This window comes from Theropithecus gelada, chromosome 19, assembly GCF_003255815.1.
Source record: "Theropithecus gelada isolate Dixy chromosome 19, Tgel_1.0, whole genome shotgun sequence".
Classification (NCBI taxonomy): Eukaryota; Metazoa; Chordata; class Mammalia; order Primates; family Cercopithecidae; genus Theropithecus; species Theropithecus gelada.
This window is the reverse complement of record NC_037687.1, coordinates 18,036,880-18,056,415: the sequence shown is the minus strand read 5'-3', so window position 1 is coordinate 18,056,415 and position 19,536 is coordinate 18,036,880. Positions and strand designations below refer to the sequence as shown.

At 56.1% G+C, this 19,536-nt stretch overlaps 1 protein-coding gene across 2 annotated transcripts in view; it reads left to right on the top strand.

Moving 5' to 3' along the window:
* The window catches only part of ELL (elongation factor for RNA polymerase II), a 71,119-nt gene extending 51,824 nt beyond the window's left edge, over positions 1 to 19,295 (top strand). The window contains exons 2-7 of one of the 2 annotated variants that reach the window (XM_025367567.1): positions 546 to 593; positions 10,040 to 10,161; positions 10,383 to 10,546; positions 14,540 to 14,814; positions 18,369 to 18,841; positions 19,158 to 19,295. In XM_025367567.1, coding sequence (XP_025223352.1) covers positions 546 to 593; positions 10,040 to 10,161; positions 10,383 to 10,546; positions 14,540 to 14,814; positions 18,369 to 18,497 — 738 coding nt within the window. In that variant the 3' untranslated portion in view covers positions 18,498 to 18,841; positions 19,158 to 19,295. Of the gene's footprint in view, positions 1 to 545; positions 594 to 10,039; positions 10,162 to 10,382; positions 10,547 to 14,539; positions 15,144 to 18,368; positions 18,842 to 19,157 lie in introns of those variants that run through there. The other variant, XM_025367566.1, reaches the window with a different exon arrangement.
* Positions 19,296 to 19,536: the final 241 nt, after the last annotated feature.

Genomic DNA, 19,536 nt, shown 5'->3' with positions numbered 1-19,536 from the left:
AAAAAAAAAAAAAAAAAAAAAAAAAAAAAAAAGCCAGTGTTTGTGAGACAGGACTTAGCCTGGTTGGTGGTTTCAGGGGATCAGCTGGGGCTGAGAGTGGAGGGGGCTGCTTTTGCCTATATAGGACCTTGGGAGAGTCACGATCCAGGGTCAACCTTGACCTGACCTTGCTTTTTCCTGGCAGGGCTGTGAGCACCTTGAGCCTTGCCCTTCTCTCCCGGTGAATTCACAGGCTGGTGGTGGATTCCAAGGATGGCACACTCCCCACCCCTGCATCCTGGGCCTGCCGCCAGCCTGTTGCCTGTGTCTGGAGGCCCCATTCTTACCTGTCATGTGGCCCCAGCCCTCTGTCCATCTGAGGAATTCCTACTGATCCTTCCAAAACCCTGCTCCGGTGACTTTGCCTGTAATTTTCAGAGTGTGTGCATTTCCTTTCCCCTCTCTTGAGAACACCATCTTCACCCTGCTCCTTCTGTACCTGGGGAGGGAGTCTTTGGGTTTCCCAGTGTCTTTACTGACGTCCCCCTCATGCTTTTTTTTTGTAGGATTCTGTTTCACTGAGGCCGTCTATCCGATTTCAAGGAAGCCAAGGGGTGAGTTTCTGTTTTAATCATTCATATTTGGAATCTTGGGACTGGTATAGTCTCAGTTCTGTCCTTGCTCACTGGGTACAGCAGCAGCTCATGGCAGTGTTTGGGCCCTGTCTGCCTCCACACAAGGCTGGGTTTAACCCCCAGGATAGCCGCTTGGCTGGGGCCACACCAGGACGTGTCTGGTGCCCGTCACAGGCTGCCTGCGTGATGGGCAACTCTCCTCTCCCAGTGGCCCCCTTTGTGCAGCGATGTGCACCTGGCTTCCAGTCTGATAGGGTAGGGGCCCCAGCCCCCAGCCCTGGACCAGTTAGGAACTGCTCACACAGCAGGAGGTGAGCTGTGGGTGAGCGAACATGACCACCTGAGTTCTGCCTCCTGTCATCTGAGCGTGTTACTAGATTCTTACAGGAGTGCAAACCCTATTGTGAACTGTGCATGCCAGGGATCTAGGTTGTGTGCTCCTTATGAGAATCTAATGCCTGATCTGAGGTGGATCAGTTTCAGCCCGAAACCATCCTCCCCTATGGCTCCCTGTCCACCTTCCACCATCCATAGAAAAATTGTCTTCTGGCCGGGTACGGTGGCTCACGCCTGTAATTCCAGGACTTTGGGAGGCCGAGACGGGCGGATCACCTGAGAGGTCTGGAGTTTGAGACCAGCCTGACCAACGTAGAGAAACCCCGTCTCTACTAAAAATACAAAATTAGCCGGGCGTGGTGGCTCGTGCCTATAATCTTAGTTACTCAAGAGACTGAGGCAGGAGAATTGCTTGAACCTGGGAGGCGGAGGTTGCAGTGAGCCAAGATCGCGCCATTGCCCTACAGCCTGGGAAACAAGAGCGAAACTCCGTCTCAAAAAAAAAAAAGAAAAAAGAAAAATTGTCTTCCACGAAACTAGTCCCTGGTGCCAACAAGGTAGGGGACTGCTGCGTTAGGGGACACAAGGACCACGGACATTTGTCTGGATTTTGGTTGGGAGAGAGGTTCAGCACCCTCATTTTTATTGAAATATGTTTCCTTCTAAATGACCGTCTTATGGAAAAATCAGGGAATGAGAGAAAGGGTGAGTTGTCTACCTTTCTTGACCCCCCGTCTTAGGACTCTGCATCTCCCCCAGCCCACCCAATATGCCTTAGAATGGTTTGATTTTTCTTCTAGCCTTTATTGCTGGTTCCCCCACTACCCACCCCCAAGACAGTCTCGCTCTGTCCTCCAGGCTGGAGTGCAGTGGCGTAATCTCAGCTCACTGCAACCTCGGCCTCCCGAGTTCAAGCAATTCTCGTGCCTCAGCCTCCCAAGTAGCTGAGATTATAGGCGCCTGCCACCGTGCCTGGCTAATTTTTGTACTTTTAGTAGAAACAGGGTTTCACCATGTTGGCCAGGCTGGTCTCAAACTCCTGACCTCAGGTGATCCACCTGCTGCAGCCTCCCAAAGTGCTGGGATTATAGGTGAGCCACCATGTCCGGCCTTGTTTTGTTTTTTAAGAGATAAGTCTCTGTTGCTGAGGCTGGAGTGTAGTGGCACAATCATAGCTTAGTTTAGCTTTGAGCTCTTGGGCTCAAGGGATCCTCCCACCTCAACTTCCCAAGTAGTTGGGACTACTGGTGTACACCATCATGCTAGACAAATTTTATTTTTATTTTTCTGTAGACGGAGTCTCATGTTGCCCAGGCTGGCCTTGAACTTCTGGGCTCAAATGATCCTCCCACCTTGGCCTCCCAAAGTGCTAGAATTACAGGTGTGAGCCACTGCACCCAACTTTTTTTTTTTTTCTTTTAGAGTTACCATGTCGTACCTAAATCAGTTTCTATCCACAGCCCGAGAGCTCTGCACAGCTGGGTGTGGGGATGTGGACATGGTGATCCGCGGGCTTCCAGGTGCAGCCCAGGGTTCTGCAGAGACATGGAGCCTCCAGGAGACGCGTGTCTGTGTGTGTTGATAAAAAGATGCATTACGGCCGGGCGCGGTGGCTCAAGCCTGTAATCCCAGCACTTTGGGAGGCCGAGACGGGCGGATCACGAGGTCAGGAGATCGAGACTATCCTGGCTAACATGGTGAAATCCCGTCTCTACTAAAAATACAAAAAACTAGCCGGGCAAGGTGGCGGGCGCCTGTAGTCCCAGCTACTCAGGAGGCTGAGGCAGGAGAATGGCGTAAACCCGGGAGGCGGAGCTTGCAGTGAGCTGAGATCCGGGCACTGCACTCCAGCCCGGGCTACAGAGCGAGACTCCGTCTCAAAAAAAAAAATAAAAAGATGCATTGCAAGCAGTGGGCTCAGACGACTGTGGGCTGGGGAGTCTGTAACCCTCAGGGCTGACTGCAGACACCCAGTAGGAGCTGATGGAGCAGTCCTCAGGCAGTTTCTTCCTTCTCCTGCCAAACCCCGATTTACCTCTTAAGGCCTTGAGCTGATTCAGTGGGGCCACCCAGACCATCGAGGATCATCTCCTTTACTTGCTTACAGTATCTGGGTTGTGGATGGTAACTATGTCCACAGAGTACCTCCAGGGCACCCCTAGATGGGATGTCGTGGAATAATGAATCCCCAGGGGCTGCAGCCTAGCCAGTTGACACAACCCCACACCTCCATCAGCCCCAGTTGGGTCTGTGGTCACCCTTTGGCCACCTCCTTTTTACCTTCCCCAGGACATTCTCTCAGGGGTCAGACGTTGGGGGCAGGGGCGGGCTGGCCGGGGCTTGCTGCCAGAGCAGCCCCACAGTGCCCTCTGGTGTCTTACAGCAGTCACTCTGTGCCTTCTGCTGCCACTGAACACCCATGCCTGTCCACCCCAACCTGGGCAGTGGGGGACCCCTCATCCCCAACCCCCATCTCAGCGAGCCTGTCAGATGATACACTGCAGCCTGGCCATGGCCGAAGCACACAGTGGTGTCCTTGCATGCAGCGTGCCATGTGTCTTGACCTGGAGCCTAAGCACATGTGTAGCGGGGGCTCATGTCACTGAGAGAGACCTGGGGTGGCTACAGGGATAACCTCCCTCTAGAGACAGGGTTTTGCCATGTTGGTCAGGTTGGTCTCGAACTCCTGACCTCAGGTGACCCATCCACCTTGGCCTCCCAAAGTGCTGGGATTATAGGTGGAAGCCACCGCGTGTGGCCAGCAGCTTCACTTTAGTGGGCTGTTAGCTTCGGGGCTCTTGGTCCTGGGCCATGCTGCCGGTAGCCTGCCACCAGAGCCTGCACTGGGCTCATTGTTGTCGGAGCACCCCCTGGAGGTGTGTTCCTTCGTGGATCCAGTCAGCCAGCATCACCCAAGCTCCTGCGGTTCACTGTCTGGGTCTTGGGGCTGGAGGGACTACTCTTAGGTTGTCATCAGGTATACGTGCTGATTTGATGTTCAGGGTCCTGTGTAGGATTCAGGGACCCATTCCCCACGGGCCCACTGGACTCGAGCTGGAGACTTTGTGACTTAGGGACCTTGGCCATGCTTCTCCCTCTGTTCATCACCTTCCTTGTCCACCTCGAGGGCATCTGCAGGTTGAACTTGAGGTCAGGAGAACCAGTGTCCTTCCTGCAGCACAGAACAAGCTCAGCCTTTCATGTGCCTCTCCTCTTACGTGGATGCACCATGGCCAGCATAGGGGCTCGGCCTACATGCTTCTGGGGTGGGGGTCTGATCTCGCCCAGCCACCTCCCGGCCTGTGCAACAGGTGCCCTCATGATGCCCAGGTGCACCTCTCCCTTCCCCTGCGCAGGGAGATTCGTCAGAGTCGCTTTATGGCATTTGCTGATTCACCGGGAAAGCCGAGCCTGCTGTGGTGTGTCCTGCTCCCGGGTAGCGTGCTTGGCTCGATGGCATTTCCTTTGTCCACACTTGTGTCTAGAGCCTCTGCCCTTTCCCAGACCCCGAGTGGGGCTGACATGGATCTCAGCTGTCTGGGGATTCCTCCTAGGATTTAACCCTAGACAGGCCAGTAGACTGCAGAGGGGAAAAGAAACCTGCACTTTGTTGACCCCAGCCGTGAACTCCAGCAAAGTCCCAGGTGATTAAAAAAAAAAACAAAAAAAAAAGGCTAGGGGAGCTGGGCATGGTGGCTCACACCTGTGATCCCAGTACTTTGGGAGGCCGAGGTGGGCAGATCATCTGAGGTCACAGGAGTTCAAGACCGGCCTGGATAACATGGTGAAACCCTGTCTCCACTAAAAATACAAAAATTAGGGCCGGGCATGGTGGCTCTAGCCTGTAATCCTAGCACTTTGGGAGGCCGAGGCGGGTGAATCACCTGAGGTTAGGAGTTCAAAACCAACCTGGCCAACATGGTGAACTCCCGTCTCTACTAAAAATACAAAAAATTTAGCCAGGCGTGGTGGCGCGCACCTGTAATCCCAGCTACTTGGGAGCCTGAGGCAAGAGAATCGCTTGAACCCGGGAGGAGGCAGAGGTTGCCGTGAGCTTAGATCGTGCCACTGCACACCAGCCTGGGCAACAGAGTGAGACTCCATCTAAAAAAAAAAGAAAAAGGAAAGGAGCAGTTGGTGTCCAGGGATGTTCCAGGTGTCAAGACTTCTGTGCGCTGAGGCAGGACCTGTATGGCAGTTTCTAGAAGGAGGTTTGGCAGGGTTTGTCTCTGCCAAGCAGAGACACAGCAGTGTCTTGGCAGCTAGGAATCGATTCCTTAGGAGTAATCAGTGTAATGCGTGCAAAGATTTAGCCACACGGAGTGCATGTTGCTGTGTTGTTTGTGACACAGACAATTTAGAAACAATCTAAAAATGCCTAAATTGGGAGCCATCCATGTGCTGAGGCTGAGCAGTCAGGGATCCTAGTTGGGCACAGCACATGGCTCTTCTCCGGCTGGCCATGGTGTGCCTGACTCCTGGAGTGGAAGCAGGTACTTAGAAAGTGCCCTTGCCTTGGGCCTGAGGAGGTGAGGCTCCCACTAGGCCAAAGGGGCTGCCTCCCTCCTAGAGGTTGTATTCAGCCACTGGGTCATGACTCTCTTTACAAATAACAACATATTTTATTCTGAGAGTTCTGTGGGAAATAAAAAAAAAAAATGTAGAAAACATTTCTGGCCTGAAAACCTCCCAGGCCAGAGAGAACCTGGTCAGTCCGTTATTTGGGCTCCTGTGTGTGTTGTATGGATAGCACGTGGGGCCACCTACCTCATGTTCTTATTTCTGTTTTTGTTTTAGAGATCCTCTGTCGCTCAGGCTGGAGTGCTGTGGTACAATCACGGCTTACTGCAGCCATGACCTCCTGGGCTCAAGCCTCCTGAGTAGCTGGGTTTACAGGCGTGAGCCACCACGCCTGGTTAAATTTTTTTATTTTTTGTAGAGACAGGGTCTCACTGTGTTGCCCAGGCTGGTCTTGAACTTCTGGGCCCAAGTGGTCTGCCTACCTTGGCCTCCCAAAATGTTGGGATTCCGGGCGTGAACCCCTGCGCCCCCCAACCTTATCTTTTTATTTTTAACTGCCCAGAATAGCGAGCGTTTTTCCTCGTTTTTTTCAACCATTTTTGCTCTGCACCCCCTATCCCAACTTAATATATTTCTTCAGAACCCTCCACCTCCCCACCTGTACTGTAAAAGAGGCTGTGCAGATTTTAGGGGGTCGGGTAGCGGGGTGCAGCAGGCCCCAGTTTGGGATGGATTTCAAAGGGAAGAGATGAATGGACTGTAGCAGGGACTTGAGCGGTGGTGGAAGCAGCGCCCTCTGGTGGCCATGGTCAGGTCAGCGGGAAAGGCAGCAGGCCTTAGGGACCTACGGAAGCACCCGGGGTGAGCCTGTATGTGGCCTGGGCTCTGTGTCTGTGAGCATGGACAAATGCTTAGGTTTATGGCAACTCCTCCCCAACCGCCATAACCTGGAGCCAGGGCTGATTTCATACGTACCCAGACCTGCTGTGCGTGGGCCATCTGAGGGCCCCGTGGCAGCCCACTGGTACACGGGTCACTGGGCCCATGAGCAGCCCCCAAGGAGCAACCAAGACCCCGTTCAGAAGGCCAAGCAGGGGCTGCGTTTCAAACCTTGTCCCAGAACCCGGGCAAGCTCTTGGCTAGTGCAGAGAAAGTGCCCGCATTCCTGGGCTGCTCCCATCCCGCTGGCTTCCCCACTGTTCCGGGCTGGTGACCATTAACCCGCAACAAAACAGCCCGTTAATTGGAGGGCTCTGTGGTGCTGCGTGTGCTAGGGGAGGCAGGGCCGTGAGAACACTCTCCCCGTCTCCTCACCCCCACATCCTGAAGGACGTCAACCACCGTGCCCTCTGTATGTCTTCCCCTTGTCACCAGCGACACAACACTCTCCCAAGCATCAGCTTTGAGGCCTGTGTCACCCCCCTTCATGCATCCCCTACACCCTGCCACAGCTGCACACCTGGCCCTGGGTTCTGCACCTGACCCCGGCTTCTAGGATGGAGTTTGGGCGGCAGACGTCTACGCCTGTGTGGAAAAGAGCCAAGCAGGGTGAAGGGCCACTGTGAAGCCCCTGCCCACGGAGAAGCAAGGTCTCTGGGCAGGCCCAGGAGGGGCACTGTCAGTGCTGACTGGGTGTGCAGCTGCCCCCGGCCACAGTCGGTGCCCAGACCCTCCTGTGGTGGCAAAGGGGGTAGGCTTTGCTGTGTCAGACTCCTCACCTCTCCAGCTGGCTGTGGCCTGGTCTCATTGCCAGCTCTGCTGAATGGCATCTCCCCTGAAGCCAGGGTGACAGGATGAATCCTGCCCGCCTGGGTGGAGCTGGGGTTTTCCTGGGAAAGGACTGCACGTGAGGGTGCCCAGCCCTCAGTCACTGTGGGGCAGGAGCCACTGGCGACTTGGGCCTCAGGCCAGGACCACAGGGGCAGTGGGGGTTAAAGAGACGACAGAGGAGGGCGGGAGAGCCACCGAGGCCGGGCTTAGGTTCCCACAGCCACTCCTTTTGGTTTTCCTGGACGTGTAGTCCCCGACTTCCCTGGCTGGCTCATTCTGGGTCACCGCATCACCTGTGCACCTGGCCACCACAGAGCCTCTCGGAAACCTGAGCTTCCCTCATCCCAGCAGCGTGTTTCCAGTTACTTGTATGAATGAGAATAAAAGTCATATCTGGGAAGGGAGGTGCAGGCAGGGCAGGGTGGCACCTGTGTGTGTTGGGTGAAGAAACCCCTCAGTGGCATCGGAGCAGGACAGGTCTAGATGGCCAGGGTCACCCACATGGCTCTGGCAGAGGCTTCAGGGTGTGTGTGGTTGTGTTTGTGTGTGTGGCGGGGGGGTTGTGTTTGAGTGTAGGGGGTTCGTGGTTGTGTGGGTTGTGGTTGTGTGCAGGTTGTGTTTATGTGGCTGGGGGTTGTGTGTGGTTGTGTGTGCGTTGTGTTTGTGTGGTTGTGTGAGGGGTTTGTGTGTAGAGGGGTGTATGTGGGGGGGTTGTGCATGTGTGGGTTGTGTGGGTTGTGCTTGGGGGATTGTGTTTGTGTGCAGAGGGGTTGTGTGTGGGGGAGGTTGTGTGTGTGGCGCTGTGTGNGATTGTGTGGTTGTGGGGGTTGTGTTTAGGGAGATTGTGTGTGGAGGGGTTGTGTTTGTGTGTGTGTGTGGTTGTGTGTGGGGGATTGTGTGGTTGTGGGGGGTGTATGTAGGGAGATTGTGTGCGGAGGGGTTGTGTTTGTGTGTGTGGTTGTGTGGGGGGGATTGTGTGGTTGTGGGGGTTGTGTTTAGGGAGATTGTGTGTGGAGGGGTTGTTTGTGTGTGTGGTTGTGTGTGGGGGATTGTGTTTAGGGAGATTGTGTGTGGAGAGGTTGTGTTTGTGTGTGTGTGTGTGTGTGTGTGTGTGTGGTGGGGGAAGGTTTCCCTGCCATAGGGTGGATCATCAGAGGCTGTGTGTGTGTGTGTTTTCTCTGATGCTGGGTGCAGGCTGTTTCTCCCTTCTCTGACCCTGATAGAGATGGGTGTTTGTGTTCAGGTGTGGCCTGGCATGGTGGGCCCACGATGGGCTTTGGCCTCACTCTCCACCAGTACACTGGTTGGGCCCTGACCCCTCAGCTTGCATTTCTGTATCAGCATGACAGGGACAAGGGCGCCTGCCCTAGGGGGACACGTTTGAGGCTGAGAGGGGATGCTGGGCAGACCCCAGCAGATGGGACAGCTTTTCTCCTGGGGCAGTGTTCAGCCTCGGGGAGGGGCAGGATGGGCCTCTGGAGAAGGGTCTGCAGGCCGGGCACAGGGAGTGGCTGGTGCAGGGACTGCCTGCAAGCCCAGACCAGACTCTTCCTGCCCAGAGTGGCCGAACCCAGGAACTGTTCTTACCTTGGGAGCAGGGCCTGGCTCTGGGCTGGGTGCAGCCATGGCTTCCCTTGTGGGTCCAAACACTGCCCCAGGGGACAAGTCCCGGCCAAGGCCACACAGCAGGGCGGGGGAGTGGTGCTCTTCCACGTTCCTGGTGGCAGAAGCCCCGTCCTCTGTCTCACAGGTGAGGCACAGGCAGGCAAAGCCTCCCATGGGCGTATGAGGCAGCTCGGCAGGGGCGAGGGGGCAGGAGATTCAGCCGCAGTCTCTCCTGCGCTCATGGTGTCACAGAGGAGGAGATGGGGCTTGGGTGCCAAGGGGGTGCTGCAGCCAGGGGACAAGACCCGAGGGCTCCCTCCATGTTGTCCCTCCTTGTTGACTGTTTGAACGCCCCTCATGTGTCAGTCTAACTGTGAGGAGCTCGTGCCAAAGCCCAGGCATTAATTTAGGAAGGGCCACCTCTGTTGACAGAGGGTCTGGGGTCAGCCTGGAATGCAGTGGCCTCAGATGTGATGCTGCCCTGCACTGACCCCGGCCGGGACCAGCACAGTCCATCCATCTGCCTGCCTGTCCCTGACTGTCCGTCCTTCCAGGCAGGGCTGCAGGGGCACAGCCAAAGTCAGGCTGCTGTGACCCATGACAGGCTTGTCGGGGGCCAGTACTTCTGATCTGTGAGCCCACAGGACACAAGCCTACCTCATTCACAGCTGCAGCAAATGGAGACTCACATGGAGTCAATGTCCTTTGTGGGGGGATGCTGACAGGGGATTGCCAAGGAGGGGCGCCAGAGTTGCGGGTGACTGCCCAAGCCCCTCGTGTCGCATTTTACCTCATAGGATGTCCCAGGCCAAGGTCTGTCCGTTTGGTGGTGGGGAAAGTGAGTCGTGGTCCAGACAAGCCACTTTCCAGGGGTCACACGATTGGGGTGGGGGCCCTGCGTCTGGGCAGGTGCTGAGCACTGTCCTCAGACAGCAGTGCTGTTGCTGCTGAAAATGGCCCCTGGCCCCATGCCCACCCGCGTAGGTGCCTGAGTCCCCTCTCTATGCAGTGTGTGTTGCTGAGGATGGGCCACCCGTCCCGTCACTGGCAGAAGAGCAGGGGTGTGTTTTAGGGAAAGGGGCCAGCACATTCCTGTTGTGAGGGCTGCATTGTGGGGACTCGTGCAGGAGATGCAGGCTGGGGGCCTGTCCTGCTGAGGACCTCCCAGTGACACCCCCTCCCCCTCCATGCAGCACATCTCCATCCCCCAGCCCGACTGCCCCTCGGAGGCGCGGACGTTCTCCTTCTACCTCTCCAACATCGGCCGTGACAACCCCCAGGGCAGCTTTGACTGCATCCAGCAGTATGTCTCCAGGTGAGGCACCGCCCCAACCCAGAGCACCCCACTGACTCTCAAGGTCACCCTGTCACCTCTGGACCAGGGTTAAGATGTGCCCCATTGAAACCGTGTTGCCTGAGACGGTGCTGACAGAGCCTGTTTTCCAGACCAGGTGGTGGACTGGGGGCTTGGGTCCTGAACAGATACTCCCTGCATTGTCCCAGCTGCTGACCTCAGCTCCTGGCCTTGTCTTGCAGTCATGGGGACATCCACCTGGACTGCCTGGGTAGCATACAGGACAAGATCACGGTGTGCGCCACCGACGACTCCTACCAGAAGGCACGGCAGAGCATGGCCCAGGCAGAGGAGGAGACGCGGAGCCGCAGTGCCATTGTCATCAAGGCTGGAGGCCGCTACCTGGGTGAGCAGCGAGTTTGGCAGGGCTGCAGGGTGGCCAGGCAACTGCCAGTGTCGGGAGGCATTTGGGGCCCGTCCAGGCTGGGCACTGGCTGTGCCCTGCACAGAAATGATGGGCCAACTGAGGAGTCCCTGAGCAGGATGTGCCTGGACCAGAGTCTGGGTTGGGAAGAGAAGTCTGGCCACATGGGCCTGGGGGCCACGTGAGGGGTGGGGGGTTGGGCTGCAGCAGCTGCTGCCTTGTGAAGCCCAAGGTGGACAAAGCGGCCTGAGAACTCCAGGAGCTGTGAATTGGTGGTCCCTGCTTTCAGGCTGCAGCCTTGGGGACCTTCACCTGTCAGGGAGGCCAACAGGCCCCCCGAAGATGGGCATGCAGCCTAGGGCAAGGCCCATGTCTGTCTCTGGAGGCTGCCCCCGCCCTCACCTGACCAGCCAGCTCCTCCCCAAGGCCACCACAGTCGGCAACAGGCAGGAAATGAGCCTCACAGGCCCTGTTGCCAGCGACCCAGCACTGCGGGAAAACTGTAGCCACTCAGCATTGACTTGGAAACGGTTTCAGCAGTTGAGAAGCCAACAGGCCTTGACAGTGGGAAGGAAAGTGCTGTTTGTTTACAGAGCTGCAGCACCCCGCCTCTTAGTCCAGGCAGAGCGCCAGGAGTCATGGGAACTCATTATGGCGGGAGTAGGGTGCCGGGCTTCAAGAGAGGAGGGAGATGGCTCAGAGCAGACGACAGCCTTGATGGCTTTTTGAGTTTTCTCTTTAAGAAAAGTGGGGGGCATTTCAATTCCTCTCTCTCCTCCTTCTGAAGAAAGTACGTGATTTCCCTTTGCTGAGCAGAGGGGTTCCCTCTGAATGAAACCCCAGATGTGGGTGCAGGGGTTGCTCCTCCTGGTCAACACTGAGCCCAGGTGGACGTGTTGTATGGCTAGGGAGCCCGGGCTGTCCCTGATGTTAAGGCCCTGGGCTGTAAGCCCCAAGCACAGGGCTGCTGTGGGCAGAACAGTTGAAGAGACAGCTGTACACGTGTTTTGTTTTTTGTTTTTTGTTTTTTTAAAGACGGGACCTTTGTCTGTCACTCAGGCTGGAGTGCTGTGGCACAATCATAGCTCACTGCAGCCTCAAACTCCTGGGCTCAAGTGATCCTACCTCAGCCTCCAGAGTAGCTGGGACCACAGGTGTGTGCCACCACACATGGCTAACTTTTAGATTTTTTGTAGGGACAGAGCCTCGCTATGTTGCTCAGGTTGGTCTCTGACTCTTGGGCTCAAATGATCCTTTCGCCTGGGCCTCCCACGGTGCTGGGATTACAGGCATGAGTCAGTGCACATGGCCTCATACACATATTAATAAATCTGTGGGTCCTTTAGCCAAACACTTGAACAGAAATGTATCTTAGCACACCACTTTGGGTACAGTGAGGGCTTTTTTTTTTTTTTTTGAGATGGAGTCTCGCTTTGTCACCCAGGCCGGAGTACAGTGGCGTGATCTTGGCTCACTGCAAGCTCCGCCTCCCAGGTTCATGCCATTCTCCTGCCTCAGCCTCCTGAGAAACTGGGACTATAGGCGCCCGCCACTATGCCCGGCTAATTTTTTATTATTTTTTAGTAGAGACAGGGTTTCACCGTGTTAGCCAGGATGGTCTCGATCTCCTGACCTCATGATCCGCCCACCTCGGCCTCCCAGAGCGCTGGGATTACAGGCCTGAACCACCCGCGCCCGGCCTTTTTTTTTTTTTTTTTTTGAGACGGAGTCTCACTCTGTCGCCCAGGCTGGAGTACATAGGCACTATCTCGGCTCACTGCAAGCTCTGCTTCCCAGGTTCACACTATTCTCCTGCCTCAGCCTCCCGAGTAGCTGGGACTACAGGCACCCGCCACCACGCCAGGCTAATTTTTTGTAGTTTTAGTAGAGACGGAGTTTCACCATGTTGGCCAGGATGGTCTGGATCTCCTGACCTCGTGATCCACCCACCTCGGCCTCCCAAAGTGTTGGGATTACATGCGTGAGCCACTGCGCCCGGCCCCTCCCCCCTCCTTTTTTTTTTTTTTTTTGAGACAGAGTCTCACTCTGTTGCCCAGGCTGGAGTGCAGTGGCGCAATCTCGGCTCACTGCAACCTCCGCCTCCCGGGTTCATGCCATACTCCTGCCTCAGCCTCCCGAGTAGCTGGGAGTACAGGTGCCCACCACCACGCCTGACCTTTTTTTTTTTTTTGTATTTTTAGTAGAGACGGGGTTTTACCGTGTTATCCAGGACGGTCTCGATCTGACCTCGTGATCCACCCGCCTTGGCTTCCCAAAGTGCTGGAATTACAGGCGTGAGCCACCGTGCCCGGCCCAGTGAGGGTTTTTGAAACAGTTTATGTTCTGGTAGGGGACACTGTCTGTTAAGATGTGACTGTGGCCGGACGCGGTGGCTCACACCTGTAATCCCAGCACTTTGAGAGGCCGAGGCGGAGAGATCACGAGGTCAGTAGTTCGAGACCAGCCTGGCCAATATGGTGAACCCCCGTCTCTACTAAAAATACAAAAATTAGCTGGGTATGGTGGCATGCGCCTGTAGTCCCAGCTACTTGGGAGGCTGAGGCAGGAGAATCTCCTGAACCTGGAAGGCGGAGGTTGCAGTGAGTTGAGATTGCACCACTGCACTCCAGCCTGGGCAACAGAGCGAGACTGTCTCAAAAAAAAAAAAATGTTGTGAATGTGCGTGTCCCTCTGTCTCACAGTGCCCCCCATAGGCTGCTCCTCCTCCCTGTTGACCAGCCTGGCCCTATACGGGTGAGTGCAGCCCTGCTGTCAGGACTCCACTGAACAGACCCCAGAGGTGTGAGTGCTGGCTCTGGGTATTCTGAAAGCACGGCTTTCTGGGTTAATTTGACAGATCAGATTTTGAGAGAGAGGATCAGAGTGATGTTGTTATGAAGCACTTTTGGGGGAAGGATTTGAGGCACTGTTGAGCTTGCTCGGCTGACCGTGTTCCCAAGGATGCCAGGGCATCATTGTTCAGGACAATGCAGGGAGCAGCATGCTAGACCCTGCCCACATCTCTGCATCGGGAATAGAGGGGAGCCTGCTCTCCCCAGGGCTGTGGGCACAGCCACGCCTGCCAGAGGAGAGCTTGACCAGGCCTAAGGCTGGGGTGCCACTTGCACCAGGGTCTTCACAGCAGCTGCCGAAAGTGGCTCTGACATCTTTATTGACTTTAGAAAAACAAAAATGGTAGCCACGTGGGGCCAGCATAGGACTCTGAAGAGCAGACTTGGGAGTGACTGCCTCTTGCAGTTCAGGGACCCCCAGTTTAACATCAGAAGGGTTTATAAACAGTCCCCACCTCAGGCTGGGCAGGGTGGCTCTGGCCTATAATCCCAGCACTTTGGGAAGCTGAGGTGGGAGGGTCCTTTGGGCCCATGAGTTTGAGACCAGCCTGGGCAGCATAGTGAGACCCCACGTCTACAAATAATAAAAAAAAATTAGCCAGGCATGGTGGTGCGGAGGTCCCAGTAGCTGTGGTCCCAGCTACTCCAGAGGCCGAGGTGGGAGGATTGCTTGGGCCCAGGAGTTTGGAGCTACAGTGAGCCATGATTGTGCTACTACACTCCAGCCTGAGTGACAGAGCGCGATCCTGTCTCAAGAAACAATCCTCCCCACCTCTCCCCGATCTTCCCGCACAAACACACTGCCTACCAGAGTTATCAGGTGATTTTGCTGTCCAGGATTTAGGTCGCCTGTGATAAAGTCAGTTAAGGCTCTGACACAGTTCTGCTGCCTGCACCTCCCACTTCTAAGGCTGTGTGCCCTGCAGGTGCCAGCCGTGGGCAGCAGGTGGCGTTCTTGGCCACCCAGGGTCCCCAAGGAGCAAGCTGGCCTTTGCTGTGGTTGGTGTGGTGCCTGCCTCCAGCACTCTCTATAGTCTCAAACCTTTGGGCACCCGCTCAGCAGCACTGGCTTAGGACACGGCAGTGCCCTCTCTGTTCCCTAACACTTGGATTCTTGTTGCAGGCAAGAAGGTTCAGTTTCGGAAACCGGCCCCAGGTGCGACAGACGCAGTGCCCTCCCGCAAGCGGGCAACCCCCATCAACTTGGCGAGTGCCATCAGGAAGAGCGGTGCCAGTGGCATGAGCGGGGGCAGCGGGGTATCCCAGAGGCCCTTCCGTGACCGAGTGCTACACCTCCTTGCGCTAAGGCCCTACCGCAAGGCCGAGCTGCTGTTGCGGCTGCAGAAGGACGGCCTGACACAGGCGGACAAAGACGCGCTAGATGGCCTCCTCCAGCAGGTGCGTGCCGCCCTGATGTCATGTCTTTACCAGTGGTCTCCGCAGATGGTCTTATGCGGGTGGAATGGGCCAGAGCATGGAGACTGGGATTGGGGCTGGCAGGGAAGAGCCCTTTCTGGGTTCAGAACCTGCCTGAGAGCTGGGACCTCCTGGATTAGAACAAGCTTAGGGGGCCATGGGTGCATCTCTGGGCATGGCCCTGACTGTCCAGGGTTGAGAGGTGGGCTCAGCATGGAGCCCAGGCCCTCCTTCACTGTCTGCTGACACGTGGGCCCTGGGGCCTGGCACAGTGGATCCAGGCTTCGGCTGCAGACGATTTGTGGACTCAAGGCCTGGGGAAGGAACCTATATGTGCCTGGCACAGCCTGGCGGGCCTCAGTGTGAATCAGCTGCCTGCTGCCCTCCACCTGCACCTCCAGGCGAGGGCTTCACATCTCGGACCATAAGGCTTCCGTCTGTGACCTGCAGTGCCCCTCCCTGGGGTTGGAGGCTAGGCCATCTGGAACGTGGTGCTGGCGAGTGGAGCCTGCTGTTGAGAAACACCCCGGTCATTGGAGCAGGTGTGCCTTCCGCCCCGTCACCCATGGAGGTTCCTGAGGCTCCACCCTGGCTTCCTGGGGTCCCTGGGAAGGGGAGTGACTCACACTGGCTTCAGAACATCAGCCAGGCTGTGCAGACACAGCCCTGAGGTGAGCTGAGGATGGGTCTCCTCGGATCGCGGCTGTGGTTGAGGGGGAGGCACCGCTGAGCCTCTTGCACCTCTTAGGATGATGGAAGTGGGATGTTTGGGGTCACATCCAGCACCTCAGGAACACAGGTGATGCCTGCAGCAGAAAGCATACATTGTGGCATGCTGGGATAGCAGCTGTATAAAGGACGTTCTTCCATGTTTATGGAACTCCTCGTAGGCGTCCCGCTCGGGTGCGCGCCTGGTGGGACTGTGCTGCACATTCCTTGGGAGGATGTCAACCCAGCCCTCGTCCACCCACATCCTGCTCCTGAGGCAGAGCTGGCATGGTGCCAGCAGGAGTTGCTGAAGGGAGCTTGATGGATTTACCAGGTGTGGAACCTTCATTGACCTGGCCTGGAGGTGCCTGTGCTGGGGCCTGGCTTCTCCAGGTAACTTTGGTTCAGCACCTCCTGGGAGCAGGCCCGGCCAGCGTCTGCAGGCAGAGTGTCCCTTCCCGTGCCACTGTGACTTCCCCTGGACAGCTTGTCTTCTTCTTGCTTCTATATTCATTATGCAGCTGCTTCCCCCCAAGCAGCTATGGGGGTCAGCAGAACACTGTTGGCTTGCAGAAGAGGAGGGGGATGTGCCTCACCCACACTGGTCATTTCCAGCCCCTCACAGGCCCGCTGACACCCTGAGGAACAGCAGTGACAAAATTGCACCCCTCAAAGGTGCTTGGCCCTCCCTGTGGAAAAATCTAGAGTAGAGATGGAAGGTGACCACCTCCAGGACTGGCTAGGCCCCAGGGAAACCCGCAGGCCTATCCTTCAAGGGGAGGGGTGTTGACGGCTGAGTAATGTTTAGCAAAGCCCGTTGACAGCCATAAAAATATTCAGCCTTTGACCTACTAATCTGGCTTCTGGGAATCCCGTTGAAGGAAACTGTTGCCAACCTGAAAAAAACTGCACACAGTAATGTCTGTTTATGCTACAGAGAAACTGGCAGCAGTTTGAGGGTGGAATATTACTCAGCTGTTAAAAATGCTCCCCATGGGCCGGGCGCAGTGGCTCACGCCTGTAATCCCAGCACTTTGGGAGGCCGAGGCGGGAGGATCACGAGGTCAGAAGATCGAGACCACCCTGGCTAACACAGTGAAACCCCGTCTCTACTAAAAATACAAAACATTAGCCGGGTGTGCTGGCGGGTGCCAGTAGTCCCAGCTACTCGGGAGGCTGTGGCAGGAGAATGGCGTGAACCCAGGAGGCGGAGCTTGCAGTGAGCCGAGATTGCGCCTTTGCACTCCAGTCTGGGTAACAGAGTGAGACTCCGTCCCCCCTCCCAAAAAAAAACAAAAACAAAAACAAAAATGCTCCCCATGGAATATGCTGTGACGCAGAGCCATGTCAGATGCAGCAGAAAACAGTGGCTACTGTGCCTGCAGCAAGATGGAGACCAGAGCGCCCTGCAGGCCAGCACACAGTGCCCACTCAGGGCAGTGACCTGGAGCTTCCTCAGGTCCCTCTAAGGCAGATGTTCTGAATCCATCTTTGTTAGCAGTCTGGGAGACGAACTCAGCTTTTGTCAGCCAGCAACAGCAAGGCATGCTGGTTGTAGGGAAGGTGGGCTCACACTTGGCCCCGGAGGTACCCCTCACCCAGCATCCCCAGCTGTGGCTGACTCTGCCCTGGGAGTTGTGATCAGAAACAGGGTGGAGCCTAGTACGGTGGCTCACGCCTGTTTCCAGCACTTTGGGAGGCTGAGGTGGGAGGATCCTTGAGGCCAGGAGCTCAAGACTAGCCTAGGCAAAATACTGAGACCCTATCTCTACAAAAAAATAAAATTTGCTGGGTATGATAGTGCATGCTTGTAGCCCACCTGCTTGGGAGACTGAGGCAAGAGGATTGCTTGAGCCCAGGAGGTTGCGGCTACAGTGAGCCTTGATCACACCACTGCACTCCAGCCTGGAAGAAACAGGAGCCGGGTGTGGTGGCTGGAATCCCAGCACATTGGGAGGCTGAGGTCAGAGGATCGCTTGAGCCCAGGGGTTCAAAATAAGCCTGGACAACATAGCGAGATCCCATCTCTAACAACAACAACAAAAAAATTAGCTGGAGTATAGTGGTGCGCACCTGTGGCCCCACCTACCTGGGAGGCTGAGGTGGGAGGATCGCTTGAGCACAGGAGGTCTAGGCTGTAGTGAGCCAAGATCTTGTATCAAAAAAAGGAAAAGCTGGGCGCGGTGGCTCAAGCCTGTAATCCCAGCACTTTGGGAGGCCGAGACGGGCGGATCACGAGGTCAGGAGATCGAGACTATCCTGGCTAACACGGTGAAACCCCGTCTCTACTAAAAAATACCAAAAAAACTAGCCGGGCGAGGTGGCGGGCGTCTGTAGTCCCAGCTACTCGGGAGGCTGGGGCAGGAGAATGGCGTGAACCCGGGAGGCGGAGCTTGCAGTGAGCTGAGATCTGGCCACTGCACTCCAGCCTGGGCGACAGAGCGAGACTCCGTCTCAAAAAAAAAGAAAAGAAAAAGAGAAGTAGGCTAGGGGGGCCAGGGGACAGGTGATAGGGTCTCCGGACTGCAGGTGGTAGCCCTCCCCGTTTTGGAGCCAGCCTGGCCCAGCACCTGTAAGACAGTTGAGTCTGGACCTGGCTTCATGAACCTCATTGTCCCTTCTGCACCCTGAGGATTGTGTGCAGGGGAACTAGGGGTGGGAGGCAGCACAGATCGGTAGTGGGCCATCCTCTTTCCTCTCCTCTGTCTCCGTCTGTCTGTCTCCTACTGTCTCTGCACACCCTCCCAACCTCGCCATAAGATCTTTTTTCTCTAGTCCCCTGACTCTCTCAGGCTTCCCACAAAGTGATGGCTGGCTCTGTCTTGCAGGTGGCCAACATGAGTGCTAAGGATGGCACGTGTACGCTGCAGGACTGCATGTACAAGGACGTGCAGAAGGACTGGCCTGGCTACTCGGAGGGAGACCAGCAGCTGCTGAAGCGGGTGCTCGTCCGGTAATGCCGCCTTCCGTGCCCCAGCATGTCCCTACCCCCATGAAGGCAGCCAGAGCTTACCCAGAGGATGTTGGGGTGGTCTTGTGTGGTCCTGAAGGCTGCAGGGCTTGGGAGCAGGATGGAAGGGTCCAAACAGGCCTCTCTGGCCATCCTCCCTACTGCCCACGTGGTGCTCCAGGGCCTCCCATGGTGAGGGAAGGCCACGCCCACAGAGTGGGATGGAGGTGTGAGTCACTGGCCCCAACCTCGGAATCTTCAGACAAAAGGCTTCAGTCTGCCGGGACCCTCCTCAGCTGCCCCCAACTTCCCCTCATGCTTCCCTCCACAACCTGGGCATCCCCACAGGGCCTCAGAAGTTCACTGGCTTTTTTTTTTTTTTTTTTTTTGAGACTGAGTCTGGCTCTGTCGCCCTGGCTGGAGTGCGGTGGCCGGATCTCAGCTCACTGCAAGCTCCGCCTCCCGGGTTCACGCCATTCTCCTGCCTCAGCCTCCCGAGTAGCTGGGACCACAGGCGCCCGCCACTTCGCCCGGCTAGTTTTTTTTTGTATTTTTTGTAGAGACGGGGTTTCACCGTGTTAGCCAGGATGGTCTCGATCTCCTGACCTCGTGATCCGCCCGTCTCGGTCTCCCAAAGTGCTGGGATTACAGGCTTGAGCCACCGCGCCCGGCCAGTTCACTGGCTTTTTGAAAAGAGCCTCTCAAGAACCTGAAGTAGAGAGAAATAAGGCCAAACAACACTCCCAGCAGGTGTCATTAAGCAGAGTTAATTAAATGCATCCCCTCAGGCTAATTGGGACCCAGGGTCAGGAGTGGCAACAGCGCAGGGGAACAGTGGTTACGGAGGCAGGCGGCTAATGATTTCCTTCTCCACGGCTGCCAGTTAGGGAGCTCTGTGGAGCTTGGGCTGTGAAGCAGGCCAATCTACTAATTAGTCCGTAAGTGATTTCTCAGGGACTCGGAGGTATTTATGAGTTTGTAGTTGTTTTTTGGAAGTTCAGCTGTTTAAAGCAGTAATTGCCTCTGGAAAGCAGAGTGAAGTTGGG